The sequence below is a fragment of the Pteropus alecto genome, unplaced genomic scaffold (genome assembly GCF_000325575.1).
Source record: "Pteropus alecto unplaced genomic scaffold, ASM32557v1 scaffold189, whole genome shotgun sequence".
Taxonomy (NCBI): Eukaryota; Metazoa; Chordata; class Mammalia; order Chiroptera; family Pteropodidae; genus Pteropus; species Pteropus alecto.
In genome coordinates this window covers 2,532,764-2,553,608 of record NW_006442117.1, presented here as the reverse complement: position 1 = coordinate 2,553,608, position 20,845 = coordinate 2,532,764, and the positions used below count along the sequence as shown (strand labels likewise).

At 44.1% G+C, this 20,845-nt stretch overlaps 1 protein-coding gene and 1 non-coding gene across 2 annotated transcripts; both read left to right on the top strand.

Annotated features, from left to right (window-relative positions):
• Window positions 1–2,417: 2,417 nt before the first annotated feature.
• On the top strand, window positions 2,418–17,604 carry TOMM20 (translocase of outer mitochondrial membrane 20). Its single transcript, XM_006920728.3, has 5 exons — window positions 2,418–2,665; window positions 6,862–6,908; window positions 8,604–8,685; window positions 14,998–15,140; window positions 16,532–17,604. Exons 1-5 carry the CDS (start codon window positions 2,545–2,547, stop codon window positions 16,574–16,576), a joined length of 438 nt encoding a protein of 145 aa, XP_006920790.1. The 5' UTR covers window positions 2,418–2,544; the 3' UTR covers window positions 16,577–17,604.
• On the top strand, window positions 3,069–3,201 carry LOC112470039. The gene has a single exon (XR_003042818.1). It is a non-coding gene; the product is annotated as a small nucleolar RNA SNORA14 (small nucleolar RNA).
• Window positions 17,605–20,845: the final 3,241 nt, after the last annotated feature.

The window sequence follows — 20,845 nt, the reverse complement described above, 5'->3', positions numbered from 1 at the left end:
AAGATGCATCATTTATAGACTATAGACTCTCTATAGATACATATAGTTTATAATTTTATTGGGTATATTTTATTTTATAGTATATACGTATATAAATTTATATAATTTTAGTGTCCTTAACAGAGAGCGTTCCTTTCGGTTTCTTAGGTTTTCACGTAAAGAACCCTGGACTGGGGTGTAAGGGCATCTGCTTCTTGACCCAGCTCTCTGGCTGTGCACACATGACCTTGGACAAGCCTCTCTACTCTTTTATCTAAATATCTTGGTGAAATAAGGGGCTTGGACCAGATCAGTGGTTTCACACTCTTGACTATGATCTGCAATAGCATTAATTTTATATTGTGATCAGTCTGAACCTGGATGGATTTAACTGACTTGGAAATTTCACATGACAGTACTGGTCCTTACTACAAGTGTTGGCACCTAATATTTTTAATTCTATTTTCTTAAAAACACGGGTGGTGACCCAGTAAGGTCATCTCACAACCCACTAAGGATTCCACTCAGAAACGTGTGCCTGGGGGACCTCCAGGCTGTGTCTGTTCCAGGATCCTACACCTACAGGGGTTTTACAGCAGATATATGGAAATGTAGCGTGGTCAAGGGTTTCAAGGGCATGGATGTTGCTCTAACTGCACTTTGTATAAAGACCTTACCTGGGCTATTGTACCTCGTAGTAGTGACCTCGACATTTGTGCCGTATTTACTGTGCACCGCACAGGGACGGAGAGAAGTAGCATGTTCTTCGTTTATTCGGGAGTCATAACCTAGTGGCCACGTAATCTCAAATTTTCAAGAGTCGAGTTCTAGGTCTCACGTCACCTGTATGGCTATATGGCCTTGGACACGTCTTTTGTGTTCCAAACAGCTGCGGCTCAGGACATACCTCTGTCAGTTGAGATTCACTGAGAGCTTTTTGGGATAGGAAGAATCAGATCATATAAGGAAAAGCTCTGTGTGTCATTCTGTGTGCGATCCTCTGATCTTGGTCATTGTCTTGGCTTGGGACAGATGCACCTCCACACCCTTCCCTTTCCCGCATCCCAGCCTTGGCAGCGCGCACGTGCCTTTGGTCTAGTTTCCAGTCTTCCGTGGGGCTCAGCTTCATTATCAACTAAGCAGATGGCTTTCTGGACTGCGTTGCGGCCTCCAGCTGTGTCGTTCCCATGGCGCCCTTACAATGTATGAAACCAACTACTCAGAGTTAGGCCAGGCTTCATAGGTTAAGGGGTACGGTCTTCTACGAGATTGCCTCACTTCAGACACCAGTCACAAATTTGGGGGTCTGCAGGTCTTTTGAGCAGCTAGCTACTAATTTGGGGGTTCCCACTGCCTCCTCAAGTTCCATAGTTCATTATAAGGACTCAACTAACTCAGGAATGTGCTATAGTTATGATTATTTTTATTATAACAAAAGAATTCAAATCAAAACCAGACAGGGAAAGATGCATAGGGAGAGATCTGGGCAAGTTCCAAACTCAAAGCTTCCACTGTCCCTTCCCTATGGAGTCAGAACACCTCAAGGTCCTCGTACATGGCACATTGCCACGTAACTACACAGAGTGTTGCCAACCCCTGAAAGCTCACTCTGTCTATAGTCTTGATCCGAGTTTCACAAGTTGATCTCGATCCTGGCCCCTTTTACTTCCCAGAGAGCTCAGAGTCCTACCCTTCTATTCCCGTGGTTGGTCTTTCCCTCCTGGCCCGTCCCCGAGCCACCTCCTTAGCATAAAGTGCCAGGGCCTCGGAGAGCACAGACCGTCAACAAAGGCCAGCCAGGTTATCACCTGTACTTCTCACCATGGTCCTCATCGCCTTGCGGTTCTTTAACGTCTGCTTTCTGCCCGTGCGTTGTTTTTGTTTTGGGGGTTTTTTGGTAGTGTGTGTCTTTCTAAATCTAAACTACATATATAATGTTTTCTGTGGCTATACGACAACTCAACGTTTTCTATTTTTTTTCCTTTAACCTCTTTTACCAGCTATATTTTTCCAGCAATTGCGCCATTTTCTTCCACTCTTCACGAAACCATATCGTAACATTTTGGAATTGAAATTACTAGATTGAGCTTGTTGCATAGTGGATCGTGACTGAACTTGAAAGGCATGTTCAGTTAAAGTAAAAGAAGACACAAGCTGTCTGTATTATATAAGAATAAACTGAAGCATTCGCCGTCAGCGACCTTCCGTCTTTGTCCGCCACCAGCCTCGCGCGCCTTCGGACAAGGCGGGCCCAGTGGCTCCTAAGGCAGAGCGCGGCGCGCGCCGCCCCGGGCGTTCAGACAGGGCCTAAGCCCCCTGCGCAGGCGCACGAGCGGCGCGCGCGCTCCCGTCAGGCACTGCCGCGGACGGCCCGGAGCCTCTACTCAGGCACTGCCGCGGACGGCCCGGGGGCCTCGGGCGACGTGCCGGAAGTGGCGCTCGGCTTTTCCGCCTGCATCGCAGCGGCCGTCATTCGGAGCGGCGCTGTCCGCTCTCAGGGTGCGTGGGCCTCGTCTTGCTCCTGCGCCCGGCCGGCTACCGACGCCGCTCTACCATCGAGAGAAGATGGTGGGCCGGAACAGCGCCATCGCCGCCGGTGTGTGCGGGGCCCTCTTCATCGGGTACTGCATTTACTTTGACCGCAAGAGACGGAGTGACCCCAACTTCAAGAACAGGCTGCGAGAACGTGAGTGGGTCCTACGCCGCGGGCCTGCCGCCTCCTGCCCCTGTCCGTGTCCCCTCCCCGCCGGGCGGGCGACGATGGGCCGCCGCGAGCAGCGAACCGGAAGGAGGTGCCGGCGCTCCCGCGCGCCCCTAGAGCTGCTCCTGGCCCTGAGCCCTGCGAGGTCCCTCCATTTTGGAGGAGCGATTTTCCCATTTTGTTTTCTCCACTTTCGCCGTGTAAATTGCACTCCAGTTGGTCTTTTGATTTAGGTTGTGTATGTTTGTTGGAAGGTGGGGTCTTGGGTCTCTTTTTTTGCGTTCACCTCTTAAAATCGCTATTCTTAACTGGAAAGTCGTGGGGGTTTTTTTACATTTTCCGAGTTTGTGCGCGAGTCTGGGTCTGCGAATCCTACGCGGCATCGTCGTTGCATTCTTAAACCCTCTTGGTAGCGTCGCTTCAAAGCTTCCAAGATATGAGTGAATGCTATAGAAACTGCAGGGGAGTCCAAAGGCTGCGCTTCTCCTGTGGCTCAGTTTTATTTCATACCTGCGACATCTTTTAAGAGACAGATGGGAGGGAAATCGTTTCCCCAAAACCACTGTGGTCTTCGAATTTAGGAGGCATGCTCATTTGCATTAGAAGAGCAAATTTGCTGCAGTGTGAAACATTTTCGTCATTTATCTACGTTGCTCAGTCGAAACAGTTTCTGGAGTTAAATTGATAATGTAGGTTATTAAAGACCAGGAAGTACAAGGAAGTGATTGTCCTAGGTCACACTTTTTAAGCCGTAAGTCATTTCAGGCGTTCGGGAGCCACACGTGGGTAGCGACCACGTTATTGGACTGCGCTGATCTCTACCAGATGACATAGAATTCCCATGTTTTAGGAGGCAGGGATATAGAGATAATTTATTTAATTTATGATTAGGTAGACTGACGGAAGGCATGCTGTCTTGGATGAGTTTTCAGTCCCAGGTTAATCACAGTTAGCAGTACAATCTTGGCCTTTCTGAATCTTATCTTTCTTAGTTTATGAAATTAGGTGATACCACCTGCCTCTGGTTTTTGTAGAGCTTCAGGGAGATGTTAGAAGTGTCCACCTCCACCTCTGTTCCCGACATGGGCAAGGCCACTCCTTTAATGCTGGTGGCAAGTGCAACTATGAGGATTTAGATAATTTTCTTACTGTTTCAAAAATAGTTGGGGAGGGTGGTGGTGGGCATGCAGATGCATGGGTCTGTAAAGGGTGTATTAACCTTTTCTTCCTTTGGAAACGTGGCAGCCTTTTTGTTGAAAACCTTGAGAAAATGAATTTTGAGTTGGAATAATATTTCAAACAAATTAAGAACTCTGTTTATTTAAAAATTTCCATCCTCGGTGCATTTTTTTTCTTGCTTGAGCAGGGTAGCCTAATGACTTAAGTGGTCAGGCTTGAATTATAAGCTGAATAACCTTTGGGCAAAAGGTTTTGTAAAATAGTGTAATGAAGATAGAGTTTAGTATAGTACCTGACACATGGTAATTGGTGAATGCTAAAGATTGTTTATGAATATAATTTCTTTGATATTTTCTTAAGCAATTAAAACTAATTTATAGTAGTTTTGCAGTCTGTTCAGAGTTACACGATTGGCTGATTTTTAAGAACTTGAGGGTGTCTTGCATTTATGGAATTAAATTGATTTCAGTCTTGTAATTTTGAGTTTTTCTAGTCTAATTTCTAATGGAATACTTAATCTGAGAGTTTCTCAAATCAATCATTTTGGCTTGTTAAGTTTTCTATTTTTTTTTTTTAAAGGAAAAGAAGCTTGTTTAAAATAAGGTTTGAGGTTAGATCCGGGCTTCTAATTTATTTAGATTTTTTTTTGTCTTCCATTAGCAACAGCAGATTATGAGGCCCCTTAAAGCATAATTTTTATCAACCTAATTAATCATTAATAGGTGAAATTAATTAAATTCCAAATTAATACAGGTGTGTTTACTTATATGCTACTGTATAAAATGATGCATCATTTCTAAAGATATTAAGTAATCTTATTTAAATGAATGCTGTACAAATGACTTAAATTGGGACTTTCTGTAAACTTACATTTTATATGTATTTTTAAAAGTAGACAAGTTTGTTTTAATTCATTAATTACACTGTAGCACCTGGGACTAATTTCTATCAAATACTGAATCAACGCCTGATTTTGCTGATTGAATGTGTAACTCCTTGGTTTTCCAGTCTGTTACCATCTGTCTCTTTATCTGTAGATACTGTAGTACCACATGTGGTACTGTATCCGAAAATAAGTTAATGTAACAAGGTAACTGTCTTATGAAACTAAAGCCAAAATTTTCATCGTATCGCTAGAGACTTAAAGCAACTTAGTGTTCAGCAGTTGGTAATTGTATCGAACATTCAGCAACAATCACACCCTCCTCTCCATGCCGTGAAAGAACAGCTGTAAAATTGGATGGTCTTGGAACTAAGTTTCTCTCTACTGGGTTTCATTATCTTTTATAAATTCTGGCTTAGCAAATTGTATTTCTCTGTTTATTCCACAAACTTGCCACGTTCGTTTCCGAGGTGCCTTTCATTTTGATGGGAATGTCTTCACTTCTACAGCCCGCCGAGGCAGGCTTAGAGTAATGGTGCAGGACACATGCTCTGAAATTCAACTGCCTCCGTTTGAATCACTCACCGCTCCACCCACTGGTTGTGACCATGGCACAATTTCTCATCTGGAAAATAGAGATGGCAACAGTACCTGTCTTAGTGTTTCCGTGAGGATTAAATAAGCTAATTGATGACGCTTAGAATCGTGCCTTGGCATACCTTTACCATCCCAGTGTCCAGGTGTCTCTGTCCTCTGTGAAGTCTTCTGTCTCTCATCTAGTCTTAGTCCTCTCCTTCCAGCACTGGTCCGTGCCATGATATTTAGAAATTCGTTAATGTAGTCTGGTGTCATTTGTTATTTTCTGCCTAAAGAGGTCCAAACGAAACCCTTAAGCAAACCGAGGGTGGAATATGTGTCCAATTCCCCGCAGTCAGTTGCCCGGTAATGAACACCTAGGAAAGGGAGTTTGTTAGACAAATAAGTAGTCTTCAAATTGGTATGTAAGATTGACTTTAACCTGTATTTGCCTGCTGAAACTGCTCGAATTGTATTAAGCCTTAGCGTTGTAGCGCTCTGCATTCCGAGGGCCAAGGCTGGTGTGGTTAGAGCCAGTTTGTAGGGTTAGATAAAAGAAGGCTCCCTGACCATAGAAAATGAATCGATGCACAGGCCACTGCCTCTTCAGTTGTGCTTTGGGACTTGGGTTTGTGGAAGATGTTTGCTGGTTTTATGGCTTCTGTTTGTCACCGTAGTGAAGTTAAGCATGACTTATCTTTGGAGAGTTGAGATTTAGTTGCCCGAGGTCATCCAGGTAGTAAGTATTAGAGCCTTACCTTTCTCAGCCTCGTCACATGGTTATTATAGTCCATGTCATTGGTAGCCTTTAGTGACTTTGGGTGTTTAGCAAAGCACAGCTCCTTAGCTGAAGAGTTGGCATTGAACTATATCAATAACAGATACTTATACGGCACGTTATAAACCAGACACTATTAAAAATAGTTTACGTACATTAATTCACGTAATCCTCACAATAACTGTAAAGCAGGTACTGTTCTTGGACCAGTTTTACATATGGAGAAAGTGAGGCACGGGTTACTGTAACTTAGCCAACATCGCACTGCTAGCAAGTGGAAGTTTTAAAGAAAATTTCTCAAACGCTGATTCTCCTCACTGCCCCCGCCTCCCCTAATCTAAGAATGCCAGACAGTATTCAACATTCACTAAATAGATATCTGTTATAATTCAGTAATAGAACTCTCTAACAGCAATGGCTTGATTCATGGCCATGTTAGTGTCCTTTATAGGTTGGGAGGGTGGGCTTGCTCTGCTTATGGTAGTACTCAAGAGACACCCACCTGTTAGAGCTGTCTCCAGCTTGGAAATGGCTGATGCTGGTGCATAGGAGGAAGGAAAAAGCTTTTGCCCAGAAACGTCACATTGCCTAAAGCTCCTTGACCAGAACTATTCATGTGACCCTGACAAATCACAAGAAGAACTGATAAGCAGAGAGCCAGAGTCAGTAATATTTTGGAAACAGGATGAATGCCTGCCACGCAGTTAGATTTCTTTCGATTCCCTATTTAATAATGATTAAATGAAAATATTTCATTTCTTACAGGAAGAAAGAAACAGAAGCTTGCCAAGGAGAGAGCAGGACTTTCCAAGGTAATGCTCAACCTGTTTTTGGTTTAGATTGTATTATGTATTTTATAGAAATAATTATTTAAAACTCTGCATCGAATGTGTTTCAAGAGAGCTAGCTGATACCAAACATTGATGTTCTATTTTAAAATATAATTTGTCGCTTTTAGGAATAGTTAACTCAGTTCAACCGTAGGTAATCGCGTCCTCCATTATTTCCTCTTTGTTCGTCTTCATAGCAGACACCTCGCTGTCTGGGGAGTATTTAAGGGACAACAAAGTGATAGTCTCTGGAAGACATTTGCACCAAAAGGTTCAACTTATCTTACTCAGCTGCTTCAAAATAATAAAATAAAACATTTATTAATTTTTCTATTTTTCCTTTAAAAGAACCACGTTATTTATTTCAAAAGTTACATAAGATTATTCACAGCCACTGATCCAGAATCCCATCACTTGACACATTTTTACCTTGCTGTAATACGTCAATGTAGATATAAATCTTTTTATTCATTTTTTTCTTTTTATAGATCCTGTGTTCATGATTATTTTAAATGACTACATAGGTTTATCTGCTTGATAAAAATGTTCTGTGACATGTAAGTAAGTAAATGTTAATAATTGTGCATGTAGGTCGCACTGCTAGCAAGTGGAAGTTCCATTTCCTGATGAAATTAGTTCCATTTCCTGGATTCCCAGGGCTTGGACTGCTGGATCAACAGTGGTTCTTTTTGAAGCAAGTTGAGGCAAGGAAAAATCAAATCGATAAATGTTACATTTTGTTATTTCGAAACAATCGAGTAATCAACAGCTGACTGACTGGATGTGATAATAATGAAGTGAAACAGAGACAGCAGTTAGTTGTCCTGTTTGTCCAAACCAGCTTTCTGAAATGTGTAATACGTCCGTTCGCGTCAGTCTCCTTTTTAAGGATCTAGGAAAATAGATAAAGATGTATGCATCGGTGTGTATGTTTAGATTCAGGTATAATCAGATTGTTGCTGTGTGCTGGGATGGTCAACGAGAGATGCCTTCGCTTTGAGAAATTAAAACTTTGTCACCCACGTTGAATAATAGGAGTGTATATAATAACAATCCAAGAACCAAAAACCTCCATTAATAGAACTCTAGAGTTTTAAATAAAAAGGAACTTTTTAATAGCAGGTTTACATTTTTTAGAAAGACAAGCCAAATAGCTAGTGGCATTGCATATTACCATAATCGTTGGGTCTGGTAAATGTGACAAACTATAAAAACTTATTTAAGTAAAGGTGCTTGTAATTATATTAGCTAATATTTGGAATAGTAAAATTAGAAGTACCTCAAATGCCCAATAAATACCTAGTGATTATGCACTTATACATTCTTCAATGGTATATTCTTTTGTCATGTAAAAATAATCTTTTAGATGTAGTAAAATCTATACAAAATAATGTTGGAATAGAAGAACAAATTGATTTGTTACATAAAAATCTATAATGCGATCAAAAAGTAGTGTGAATGGTAAAGCATGTATTTCATGGTAGAGACAAATAAGTTTAAGTATTTTTTCCCCGCATTCATTTCAGTGTAGATACTAAACTAATCCTCGCTAGTGTTGTCGGGTCCTTTTTTATTTAGAATGAGCTTTTCAGTTTTTTGTTTTGTTTTTAGTGGCATGGTTTTCTGTGTATTGGTAATGTCATGTTATCAATTATTAAATGTTTTACTTCCAAACAGTTACCTGACCTTAAAGACGCTGATGCTGTTCAGAAATTCTTCCTTGAAGAAATACAGCTTGGTGAAGAGTTATTAGCCCAAGGTAATAGTCATGTAAACAAACAAAATTCAAACCAAGTAAATTTGAAGATATAACCGGCCTCGTGAAACAATTCAGGAATGGGACAGCATCCCATCCAGCAGCTAGAGGCACTTGCTCCCGGGGGTTGTACAAAATGGGAGAATTTTCTAGGAAGCAGGGTGGGGCGAGGGAGTTCTTAGTGAAAGGAAAGCAAGGAATATTATGGGGGAAGTAAAGGGGAAAGGTTTTCATCGTCGTAGGTTTCTTTCTCTGTGGGATGGCGAAGGGCCTGTATAGCAGATTACCTTACTGGTTCTTGACCAGAAAATCCCAGACTGGTTCATTAAGATCGTTTCTGGGAGAGGTCGAAACTGCAATTAGATCGGGTATTAAATTTGGAGGTATAGCATAACGGGCTTTTAGCAGGACTGCCGCCATTTGGGGCCAATGGCTTTTTTTAATAGTCATTAAATGACTAGGAAACTAGGTAGAATTGATCACACTGATATAAATTTATGGTGATAATGGATGGATTTTTTCGGTGTATTATTGTTACGAGCAAAGTTGGTGGGTACGTTGCCGGTCGCGCACAGAGAAGCCAACGTCCGAAGCGGCAGTTTTTGCAGAGAAAAAGGGTTATTCGTCAAGCAGCCAAGTAAGGAGACGAGATGAGACTTAGATCAGTCTCCCTGAGTAAAGACTCGGAGTACATGTAGAGGGTTAGGGTATGGAGAAGCGACACGTATTTATGCGTTCGAATTCAGGAGTCTCGATGGGGCAGTCTTGGAACTTAGCCACCTAAGGTAGGACCGGGGAAGGTGGGAGAAAGCACAAAGGAATTCTGAGCGGCAGGGTCTGGCCGGGCGAGATCCAGGGGCCCCCCTTGCCCCTGTCCACGAGGGCTGGGTCTGCGCACCCAGGTTCTGGCTAGAGGCGGACTTCAGTTCCGCCACCCGATGGGGCCAATTGCGGTCCATCTGTTGGCTGTCTATGCATGACGAGCCCCCGGGACCGGTCTGATCCAGCGTGGTCTGGTGGTCTCCTGGGCGCTATGAGAGAGGCCTGCTGTCATCTCCTGAAAGGCACTAAAAACACTAGGAAAAACACTAATAAGGTCTGGTTTCAGGGTTAGCACCCGGTTTCAGTATGGCTGTTTCTGAAGAAGGTATTCTGAATACCGTCACGCGGCCCACAGTAATGTTTCGGGCAAGGGTGGACCACATGCAGTAGTGGCCCCATGTGAAATTATAATGGAGCTGAAAAATTCCTGTTGTTTTGGTGACTTTGTGGCTGTCGTAATGTCTCAAGTAGCACACACAACACATTACTCACGTGTTTGTTGTGATGCTGGTGTAAACTGTAGGGGAACAGAATTTGTCACCCCAAAATGTGTCTCTTTGGCATAAGGATTACTTCAGGCTGGTTAATGTTAAGAAATGCAGACAATGGAGAAACTCTGAAAACCAAGTAGACATTGCCCCTTGTAAAAGACGTTGACGTTTTAAGGGGGTCTCCCTCCCTGTGCAGGGCAGAGGGCTTGGTCTTATCTTTAGAAACTCTTAACCAATGCAGAAGACAGTGACTTAAGTCTGCAGCAACCTCACCCTTGTTTATCATGCTTTTTCTGGTCACCTCCCACAACTGACTCCCACCACCCCCAGCGTCATCATCTGTGTTCTGCAGAGGGTATTTAAGGTGGTGGCTTCAGCCATTTTGGTAAGGTTTTCGGTTTTCCTGGGTCTGTCATGTTATATAGGAAGTATACGTGTTATTAAACTTTTGTTTTTCTCCGCTACAAAACCTACTGGGCTGCCAGTTGTATAAAATTGCACACAGTGCTGTTTAGATGCACAAGTACTTATCGTTGTGCTACAGTGGCCTAGTAACACTCGTCGTTACAGGATCGTGCTGTACAGGCTGTGGCCTAGGCGCAGTGGGCGTGCAGTGGGCTGTACTGTCCAGGTTTGGTCAGCACAGTCTGATGAAAATTGCCTGATGATCTGTTTGAATTACAAATTGAAGTAGTTGCTTATTAACAAAGAATGCTATCAAGTGTCAAGTTTCTCTTATTCTCATTGCTGTATCAAAATAAATTTAGGCCGTACTCACTACGTGATAGGGCATTTGTGGTTTTTTGTTTTATAGGAAGAGATGAAAGGTTTAGGATGGTGATGACCATCATCTTTCTCAAGAAATAATTTTTTTCCCTTTTTTTGAGGAAGCAGTTATATTTTACTTGGGCGATATAGTAAGCTGATAATGTTTGTAAATAAAAATGGAAACACCTTACTAGAAAGTAATTATTAAACTTTCTTTCCCAGTATACATAGAAAAAAATGGGAGGTTCAGTAAAGGCATTGAAATCCTCTCAAGGAGCATTTGAGAGTCCATATTTATATTACTTCAAGATCTGAAAAGAAAAAATCTATGTCTGTAGTAATGTCTGTGTCTAAGGGTGTAGTTCGTAATACTTCAGTTCATGCAAACAGATTCTCAAGTAAATTTTGTTTTTCATGAACGTAAAGATGTCTTATACTACCAAAATTTTCTAAACCCCCAAACGTAAACATTTTAAATTAATTTACTGACACTAAGATATTAGAATATAGTGTACCCCTAGTTACTTGTATTTGGATTATCTTGGAGGTCCATGCACTGTGGCTGGCTGTCTGATTTGAGCTGTTAGATCCATGTTGAGAAGGACAGTTACCCGCCGTGGTCGGGGAAGTCAGGGAGGGACAGGAGGAAGAGTTGTTCTTTTTTCCAAGTTCACTATCCACTCTTCAGCGTAACACGCCCAGAGGATTACTTAGCTGCCCAGCTGCCCTGCTGCCCAGCTGCCCTGCTTCTGGTGGAAACTGCCAGTCCGGCCAGAGGTAGAAGACAGGTGGCGGGAATTAGGGAAGAGGTCGTCCTCAGAGTCAGCCAGGTGAAAGCATAAGCAGTTTGGGCAGCGCACTTCATCGCTCGACAGGCTCTTCGTCACCCAGGCATCTCCGCGAATACCCTGTTAACCGAGCAGGATCTCATCTCCCGATGTGTGAATGGGATCGAGTCGCAAGTGCAAGAGGAAGTGGTTTCTCCTGCACTGAGCCGCAGTCGTTCATGAGCCGTCCCGGTGTATCTTGAAGTGCCGGGAGGTTCTCAGAGGATCAGAGTCAGGGGATCCCCGCGTTCCGCGCGTACCTCTCCGGTAGCAGCTCTTTCCATATAGTAGTGAGGATTAATATCCTCTGGCAAATTTCCTTTACTGCCTGTCCAGTGGCCGACATGAGTATTCAGTGACCAGGTGGCATCTTAACATCCCCGTGGGGGGCGCTGAGTTTCTGTGCTCTCACTGAGCCTGCCAGTCTCCTAGGACCTGCGTTCACCAACCCAGAAAGAAAGGAAATAATTTCTTGACTGAATTGGCTCAGTTTCACCTTAAGAGTTAGACATGGCCCAGTTCCCCGCATCAGGTTACTAACAGACTAAGATGATAAACGAACAGGAGAACCAGTCAGAGCAGAAGCGCAGAACACGAGGCCGACAGCAGTCAGGGAAGCATCTCGGCGATCCAAGCGGCAACCGCCCAACTGTGAGGCAGCACTGCTTCCGTCCCGGGATGCTGGACTCGGTCCTCCCGGGCCATGTGACCAGCGGCGTACGTGATGCTTCCGGCAACCTTGGTACAGTTGTTCCGCCTTGGCCGTGTGACAGGTGGCTTACATGATGCTTCTGGCGCTCTTGGTACAGTTATTCCGCCTTATCCACTGAATACACGTTCCCAGACCCCCAGTGGATGCCCTAAACTGTGGATAGTACCCAAGCCTATGCATACTGTATCTCTTCCTGCACACACGTACACTTTATGGCTTCTCTTCGGTGTATTCGAATCGCCAGCATCACTCCTTTTACACTTGGGGGCATTACTAAGTAAAATAAGGGTTATTTGAACACAAGCCCCGTGGTACCAAGACAGTCAACCAAGATGGCTCCTGAGTGACTAACAGGCGGGTTAGGGTACACAGCATGGAGTCGCTGGGCAGGGATGTTTCACGTCGCGGGGCATGGAGCAGGATGGCATGAGATTTCGTCACACTACTCAGAACGGCGTGCAATTTAAAACTTAGGAATTGTTCATTTCTGGAACTTTCTGTTTAACACTCTTGGACCGTGGGTAATCGAAACTGGAAAGTGGGAGTGTGACGATGGGGCGGGGCACTGCTGCATTCACAAAAGAGGCGCCGTTTATGATCCCGCCGTCCGCTCAGCAGAGGTCTCGGCAGCGCCCACTTACACAGGAAGGGAGCTCGAGAGTTGCTGTGAGTGAAGTGTCAGTTCCTGAACGTGTTCTGGACACACAGAGTTGTTCGGCACGGCTGTTGGATCTGTAGAAAGATCGTTGCCCCTGCCGATCAGCTGCGGGAGAGATCGAAGGACTTTATGATGTCTGTTCACAAGCAGGAACTGTCAGCTGACTAGTCACTTGATTACCGACCGTCAACTGGGTCAGTACACAACTCTGGCTTGACCTTTTGTGATGGGCAGCATTATGACATAATTTCAATTCCTAGGAAAGGAATTAGCTGAGCAGGTCAAGATGGTGGCTGCCACACCCAGATGACAATGGCCAACATGGTCGGGATATCCCGGACCCGTGTTTCGATGGGACATTTGCAGTCCCCAAAGTGGCAGCGGAGATTCAGAGAGGTTACAAAAGTCTTAGAAACCTTTGCCCGTGTGCAGGTGCCATTGGACACCCCACAGTTTCAGACTTTGCCCAAGAGGTTTCCTGATCTCTCCACAACAGCCAGTTGGTGGAACAAGAAACACACCATCATATGATGGATTCAAGATCCTAGAATGAGCACTAGGAACGGCAGTCACTATACCCATGCCTGTGATCAGCTGACAAAGTCACGCACATGGGGTCTGATGGTGGAGACATTCCCCAAGACGCCCTGAGTGCCCTCCGGCCTGACAGGGCAGTCGGGTATGACAACTGCACCAGTCTGTAGGAAAAAGAGGAGATGAGCAGGGACAGTGTGAGACATTTTCTGTAGTCACAAGCTGCTTTCATAAAGGCCGTGGGCACAACAGTTTTGTAGTGTCCTTGATTTGCTTTATAGTAGGCCTTCCCATAAAGAAAAGTCAGATTGGGAAGTTTAGTTATATGAGCATGGGCTTAATAACTTGAAGTAAATTTCTCATTTTTCTGAGCCTCCATTTCTACAGATATAAGGATAATGCTAGCACCTAACTAAAGACTATTGTGAAAATGACGTGAACCTATTCATAAAAGCCACCAAGAACAGTGCCTCTGGCACCTAGTAGATGTTAGTAGCTGTTCATATTAAGGCAGTGGACACACTCTGATGCTGTAGTGATGGATACCTGTCATACGTTTGTCCAAACCTGTAGAAGGTGCACGAGGCGTGAACCCTAATGTAAACGGTAGATTCTGCGCGATAACGATGTGTCGATACAGGTTCACTGGTTGTGACCAATCAATGTCCCTTCTGGCGAGGGATGTTGATGGGGAGGCTGTGGGGGTGCAGGGGATACCTAGGAAGTCTCTGTGCTTTCCCGCAGTTTTTCAGTACATTAAGAGGATTTCCTGCATAGCAGGGTCCTGTACAGAAGAATACTTTGTTTGAAACCAAATTTAACAGTGCAAAGTTGACTTGCTCCAAGACAATTTTTGGCGTTTGATTTAAAATGGGGATAACTGAGGATAAGGACCACCAAGCAGGTACTTGATTCAGTTAAGCAAACCTTCAAAAACTATAAGCCTTGTGTATTATTTTTCTTTCAAAGGTCGCACATCTGTTTTAGGAAATTTATAGGTAAATAAAAAAATTCTACCACTCAAGAATCACTGTTTTGTTACCTGTCCCTGCCACCTCAGTTATTGTGAATATTTTGCCTGTTAGCATTTTTAACAAATTTTTTTTCTTTGACTTGCATGGGATTAGTTTAAAGTGAAGTTGGGTCACCTTGCTACCTCAGTCCCCAGCCTTCCAGTTCATTCTTCTTACATAGAGAGGAACAATTTCATTGTTAGCAACTTCTTATGTGGCCTTTCAGAAATATTCTGAGTCTATGAAAAGTGATATATTTGGATGTTCCGCTCCTTAATTTTCCTCTTTTTGTATGTGTTGAAGACATTTCACATCAGTACAGATAATCTGACTCATGTTAATGGTTCATAATATTCAGTTATTTCCAAGTGTTTACTTACATGATATTTTGGCAGTGTCGCTTAGAGACACAGTGAAGACTTCAGAATGGAATTTTTGACAAAGGGCAAGGCTTTTCAGGTTACGCATTATTTTTATATAAATCTTCCAGGTGAATATGAGAAGGGTGTAGACCATCTGACAAATGCCATTGCTGTGTGCGGACAGCCACAGCAGTTACTGCAAGTGTTACAGCAAACTCTTCCACCGCCAGTGTTCCAGATGCTTCTGACTAAGCTTCCAACAATTAGTCAGGTAAGGATTTGAAATGTTATAAATTGAAAGTAGAATCTGAGAGTTAAACGTTTAGGGACGTTAGTTTTTTAAAGTGAGTGGATATGGTGGAATTATGAAACTCATCCATATGACGAAAACAGTACTCAAGATAACAGTGCTTGGAATGTTCTTCCCTAATGGAAAAACATCCAAAAAGCTGGCCAGAGGGGGTTCAGGAAGTGTGTCTCTTAGAATTAAATCTCGGGCTGTAATATTCACATCCCAAAATTCAGGCCACTCTCGTCTGCCTTCTAAAACTAGCTTTCTGCCTACTCTTGTGAGACCATGCATTCAGTCCAGTGGATGGCAGAGGGCAGAGGAGCCGAGGTGGCATAGCCCGGAGGTTAGTGATCAGGGACCCTGGACCTCCTGACCTCACCTGCCTAAAGGCCTCAGAACCACTGCTGCTGTCAGGGGATGGCTTTGAGTTAGGAATCGTTTCACTGCATCCCCAAATTCCTATTGGCTCATGCAAAATACCATTTGTCTACACGCGGTCCATAACTTAAGACGTAATTAAAATGCATTCTGTTCATTTTTAATCCTTCCCAAAGAGCCCAAATGAATCTACTTTTTGGAATAGCATGTCTGTTACATGTATTAATTTCCACATTTGCTATGATTAAAGGTTAGTAAAATGACGGATTAATTCTTGAAACCGACCTTTACTCAACTAGATTGGAAAGAGACTAAACAGAAAGGTCCCAGAGTTTTAAGGGAGAAGGTTAAAAAAGCAAGGACTTGGTTTTAATCCCTTTTATTTAATGTGGTTCCCAGTCTCTATCAGAATCTTGCATTTAGCGTTATTTGCACTTCGAAAGCAGCGTAGTGTATGGTGCTTTGGTGAAAATTGACATGAGCTTGATGTCTTTTAAAGCATAGATGGATTCAGGATGATGCCCGAATTCCTCTCTGTAAAGATGACCTTGTTTACTCAGTTACCTTGTTTCATGTTATTTGGAAATGCTTTCAAAATGCTAATTTCAGAGTACTGTATTCCTTCCTCATGACTTCGAGCATTTCCAGTCCAAAAAGGGAAATGTTTGAAGCACAGAATGATCAGTATTCTTAGCACCAATCAGTATTTTTAGTTTATGTGGGAGCAAGAAGAGATCTTAAATTCATTTCAGTTTCAGTTATGTAATTGGCTGACGTGTCACAGTATGATGTCATGCCTTCGTTAATTCGAATTTTGAAATGAAACTGACAGTAAGATGATAATGTATAAAAGGTTTAGTGTTGAAATCTCAGAATGGGTAAACTAGCAAGATTTGAATCTTTGAATGCAGAGCATTTTATATTGAATTTAGAATCCTGATTAAATACTTACACTTTTTAAAAGTTAAAACATTTTATTTTTCCTCTTTCAGAGAATCGTAAGTGCTCAGAGCTTGGCTGAAGATGATGTGGAATGAAAAGCAAATTTCAGCGTAATAATATCAATTAAAAATATTTTTAAAATCCTAACTTGGAAGATGAGCAGCTGTGGGGGAATAAGGGCACATATGCTTGCTATGGACCGTCCTGCACTGAAATCTGCCAAAGTTAATTTTTACTTTGTGTAGATCCATTTGTCTGTTTTATTTATTTTTCCCAGTGAAGAGTGTATTTTGATAGAGAGCTTTTCATTTTATAAATACACTATGAGTTACTGAAATATCATGGATTTTGTTTATTCCTAAAATATGTAATTAAAATGTACATATAACATCATATTACATAAATCAAAAGTATCCAGTGCTCAGTTACGAAAGGCAAAAAAAGCGAAGGGGAAGCTGAAGAATGCAGTTTTTAAGCTAATACATTTTGCTGCACATCAGAAAATTGGATTGAAACGTGATTGTGTTGATCAAAACTGAGTATTAAAATCTTTGAGATCATTTATTTGCATTTAATCTCTTAAATATGTGAGATGAGCTGCTGTGTTGTATTAACGACCCCCTCCCCCCCAATCCTGTGTATCAGTCTTGAAACGTTTTGTTTAAATCAGTGGCTTAGTGTGTTCTAGATATTTAACTCCTGGTGTTTTAGATGATACGTAGCTGCGGATCGCACCGGGAACTAGACCCGTGTGCCTCTAATCTCGCTGCGAGCTTCGCCCGTTATTGCCTGCCCGCTCTCCTCGTCTCTGAGATGAGGGAACTGGTCGCCGATGCAGAGACGTGTCCCTTCAGCCTCGCATTTATTTGGTTCTGTTCGGCATCATCAGATCCACCTTCTCCTGCGGTGTGTGTTTGGGCAGCCAGGCCTTGCAATGTTTTTGTCTCTGAATTTTGCATGCTCGCCTGACTTAGTGTTTCTGAATCGATCTCTTGTTTTAAGGTATAACGTGTTGATTTTCACTGAAATCATAATGGTCTGTCACTACTCTTGTAAATTAATATGAAACTTCACCTTTAAGGTAACTGGGATGAAATGCTTATTAAAATGTTTCTCGCTTTTATCTTCAGTGTACTTCCTTAATCCTTCATTTTCTTGTTACGATGAGAATCAGGTGCAGCTCGTACCTCAAGGCTTGCAGAGAACAGGGGTAATGGGACCTCTCACTCGCAAAATAGTGACATTATCTGCAGTCGCAGATTCATCATCACACCTGCAGATAAGGATCTCCGGTCCTCGGTGGTATCTGTTGAACTGAGCAGCGTTTCTTGTTGAAAGGTTGCGTTTCTTCCATCTGGAGAGACCCCCAAAGCGTCTTTGTGTGCTAGGCTTTTAACTTTGTTTTACTTAAAACTTTTCTTCGCCCTGGGGTTTCATGGTGGCCGTGGGGTAGTGCGTTTCTGCCTCTGGAGAGCCGCACAACCTCGCACACGTACGTCGTGTTGCCTCTCTGAAGTCACCCGGTATTCTCATCTGTAAAAGTAGAACCAGGTGACTCACACGTAATGACTCCCCTGGGTACCTTCCAGGTCTGTGGTCCTGAACCTTTAGACAGGGCTGGCTTCGATGACACCCAGCATGCTTGTGGGGGGCGGGGGTGACCAGTACAAACATGCTGGGTAGTCTGTTTCACTAACGGGGTCCCCGGTCCAAAGCAGCGTAGTGGGGATTGTCTGATTGGAAACCGTCGCCTGTCCCAGACAAAGGGAGCACCCAGGACGGGCCTCTGAGGGGCGAGAGGAGTGGGCAGAGCTCAGGGCCGGAGGAGGCGTGGTTGGGGGGAAAGGAGCAAGAGAAGGATGGGCCGGAGGAGCCGCGAGCCGGTTGGCAGAGCGAAGGGTCTGTCTGCTTCGATTTGGCCTCTGAGGACTGAGTGCCTCAGAGAAGTGGCGCAGACAGCCCCGCGACACTGGGCTTTCTGGGGATTGCCCAGCTGTGATGCGACGCTTGTCGAAAGGTGGCGGTGTCTTCAGAGCGGACTACGCCGGGCACGTTTTCTCGTTTAGATGACAGCTTTGGCGCTTTGAGAGCAGATACGAATTTTGAAAGGAGCTGTTAGTTTGAAAAAGAATGTTTTCCCCCGACACATAATTGCCAAACGCTGTTTCCTATCTAGAGTTTTACCCGTAAGGGGGTGGGACCAGGCGGTCACAGCGATGCTGGCTAAAGGGAGCTCCGCCCAAGGTTTAAGCAGGTGAAAACAGCTCGCGTGTTCCTGTGCGCTTGTGTTGCTCTCATGGTAAAAATCTGGAGATGCGGTGCACGCTGGCTGCCACTGGGCAAAGATCTGTCGTTAGGTCCCACAGTTCGCACTTAAAGTGAAAGCGTTGAAACGATAGCTTGCCTGGTGACAGCGATGCTAGTGACAGACAACCAGGACTTCACATTTACCGTATGTAAAACCTAGTACTGTGAGCACAGCAGGCAGGCAGTGTTCGAGTCCTTTTCCTCTTGATATAAGTCAACGTTTATACCACGCAGCTGCCTGATGTTGAATCAATCTATGGACCAGAGTGTAAATGAATTATTATTCCAGAAGAGATTTTGAGGTCATTGGTATATCATGCAGATAATCATACAATATTTTCTTTCTGTAACATAAAAATGCAGTTTTATTGATGCTTGTGCCTCAGCTGTTTAAGTGCATATTAAAAGGCTTGGAGAAAATACTGGCTTGGTGTGTATTTGCAGAAGTGAAATCTGCTGAATTTGATGACTCAGAATAGTGGCACCTAACCGTTTGTAGGTTGACATCCCTTTGAGGATGTTGACAGCTATACAGCTTCTCCCCAGGACCGGACACACTCGTCTTTGACTTCAGGGCCTTCACAGATCCCAGGTTAGGGGCTTAGGCTCCAAAGTCCGCAGGTGCGGGCCCTGCGTGGCTGTGGCTTTCCGCCTTTGGCAAGCGTCAGCCACCTGGAAGGCAAGGCAAACAAGCCTGGGCCCGGAGCACGGGTCATGGGCTTTTCCAACAAGTCCTAGGTTCTGGTGCTGCTGGTCTGCGTCCGCTTTGACTGGGACGCAGACAGTGACGCCCAGTGGTGATGTGAGAAACGTAACCAGGACATTCTTATTAAAATGCCAGCCGTATTAAGGTCACAGACGGTGTACTTCAGCACTCTGAAAATGCCATTCAGCGTGGTAGCGGAACGCCCAGTACTACACTGATCGTGAACTGAGGCGCATAGACCATCGTTATCAGACTTGACGTTCGAGATAGGTCAGTCCACTTAAATGTACCTGGGGAACGTGTCTCAGAAAATAACCCACCAACTGGACAGGTCAGTTAAGCAAAAATCGTATTCCCTAAGCATTTCAGTTGTGAGTTAAAATTTTGAGTCCATGTCCTGGGGTGAATCACATTGATTTTTTCCGTTTTTGGATACTAGGTTTTTAGAAAATTATATAAATCGTATATAATATTTTAAACCTTTTAAAGGCGACAGCTGTGTTCCGGAAACAGTCCAGTTGGCGTTGTGGAGATGCCCTGTTTAATTTCTACTGATCTTGACAAGGGAGCCAAATACGTCGATGTGATTAACTCAGTTTACCCAGAGTGACAAGAATAGTCCCTAGAGGTTGAACATAGTGACGACTTGAGTGGCCTCACCCTACCCCCCCCGCCCCCCAGAGGACAGCTCTGGTCCCAGCAGAGGCTGACCCGTCTGTAAAGCAGTCATTTCAGTTGTCCCGTTCCTGACACGGTTTTCAGAAGCTTCCACCGGAGTTGGACTCCAGTAGCAAGTGTGGAAACCCAGCTCGAATGAGCTCAAGAAGCGGCGGCATTTGTGAGCTCCTGGGGACGAGGAGGTTGAGCCTTCAAGAGGAGAACGCGGCGGCCCCCCAAACCGGGACGGCGCCTCCATCCGCTGCTCACGGCGCTTCCTTCGCTTTCGCTCAGGCTTGAAGAGGCTGGAGCTAAACGAGGAAGTCGCTTTTCTGATCCCTAGAACGTGTTAAGTTGACTCTCACGCTCTTACAAGGTGGCAGTTCTTTTACTGCCAAAGAAACGCGCCCAGTGTTGCCTGGGAAGAGATTCAGGCCCCCCACCCCCAGCCGTGTGGGGGTGCGATTCACAGAGATCGCGTGTGTGTGCAGTGCGATGTTCCGATGATGTCCATACACAGTGTGAAGTGATTGTCGTAACCGAGGTCATTAACATATCCTCACCTGAGTTACCTTTGTGTGTGTGGCGAGCATACTGGAGATCTGCTCTGCCAATGTCAAGTCCAGAATCCATCATGAGCTACAGTCACCTTGCTGCACATTAGATCTCTGACTCACACCTGAAAGTTTGTGCC

What these genes read in the sequence shown, in the direction of transcription:
- TOMM20 (XM_006920728.3), top strand. Translation starts at nt 2,545, where the DNA reads ATGGTGGGCCGGAACAGCGCCATCGCCGCCGGTGTGTGCGGGGCCCTC. An exon ending in CAAGAACAGGCTGCGAGAAC is followed by an intron (nt 2,666 to 6,861) that starts GTGAGTGGGTCC and finishes CATTTCTTACAG; the next exon opens with GAAGAAAGAAACAGAAGCTT. An exon ending in AGCTTCCAACAATTAGTCAG is followed by an intron (nt 15,141 to 16,531) that starts GTAAGGATTTGA and finishes TTCCTCTTTCAG; the next exon opens with AGAATCGTAAGTGCTCAGAG.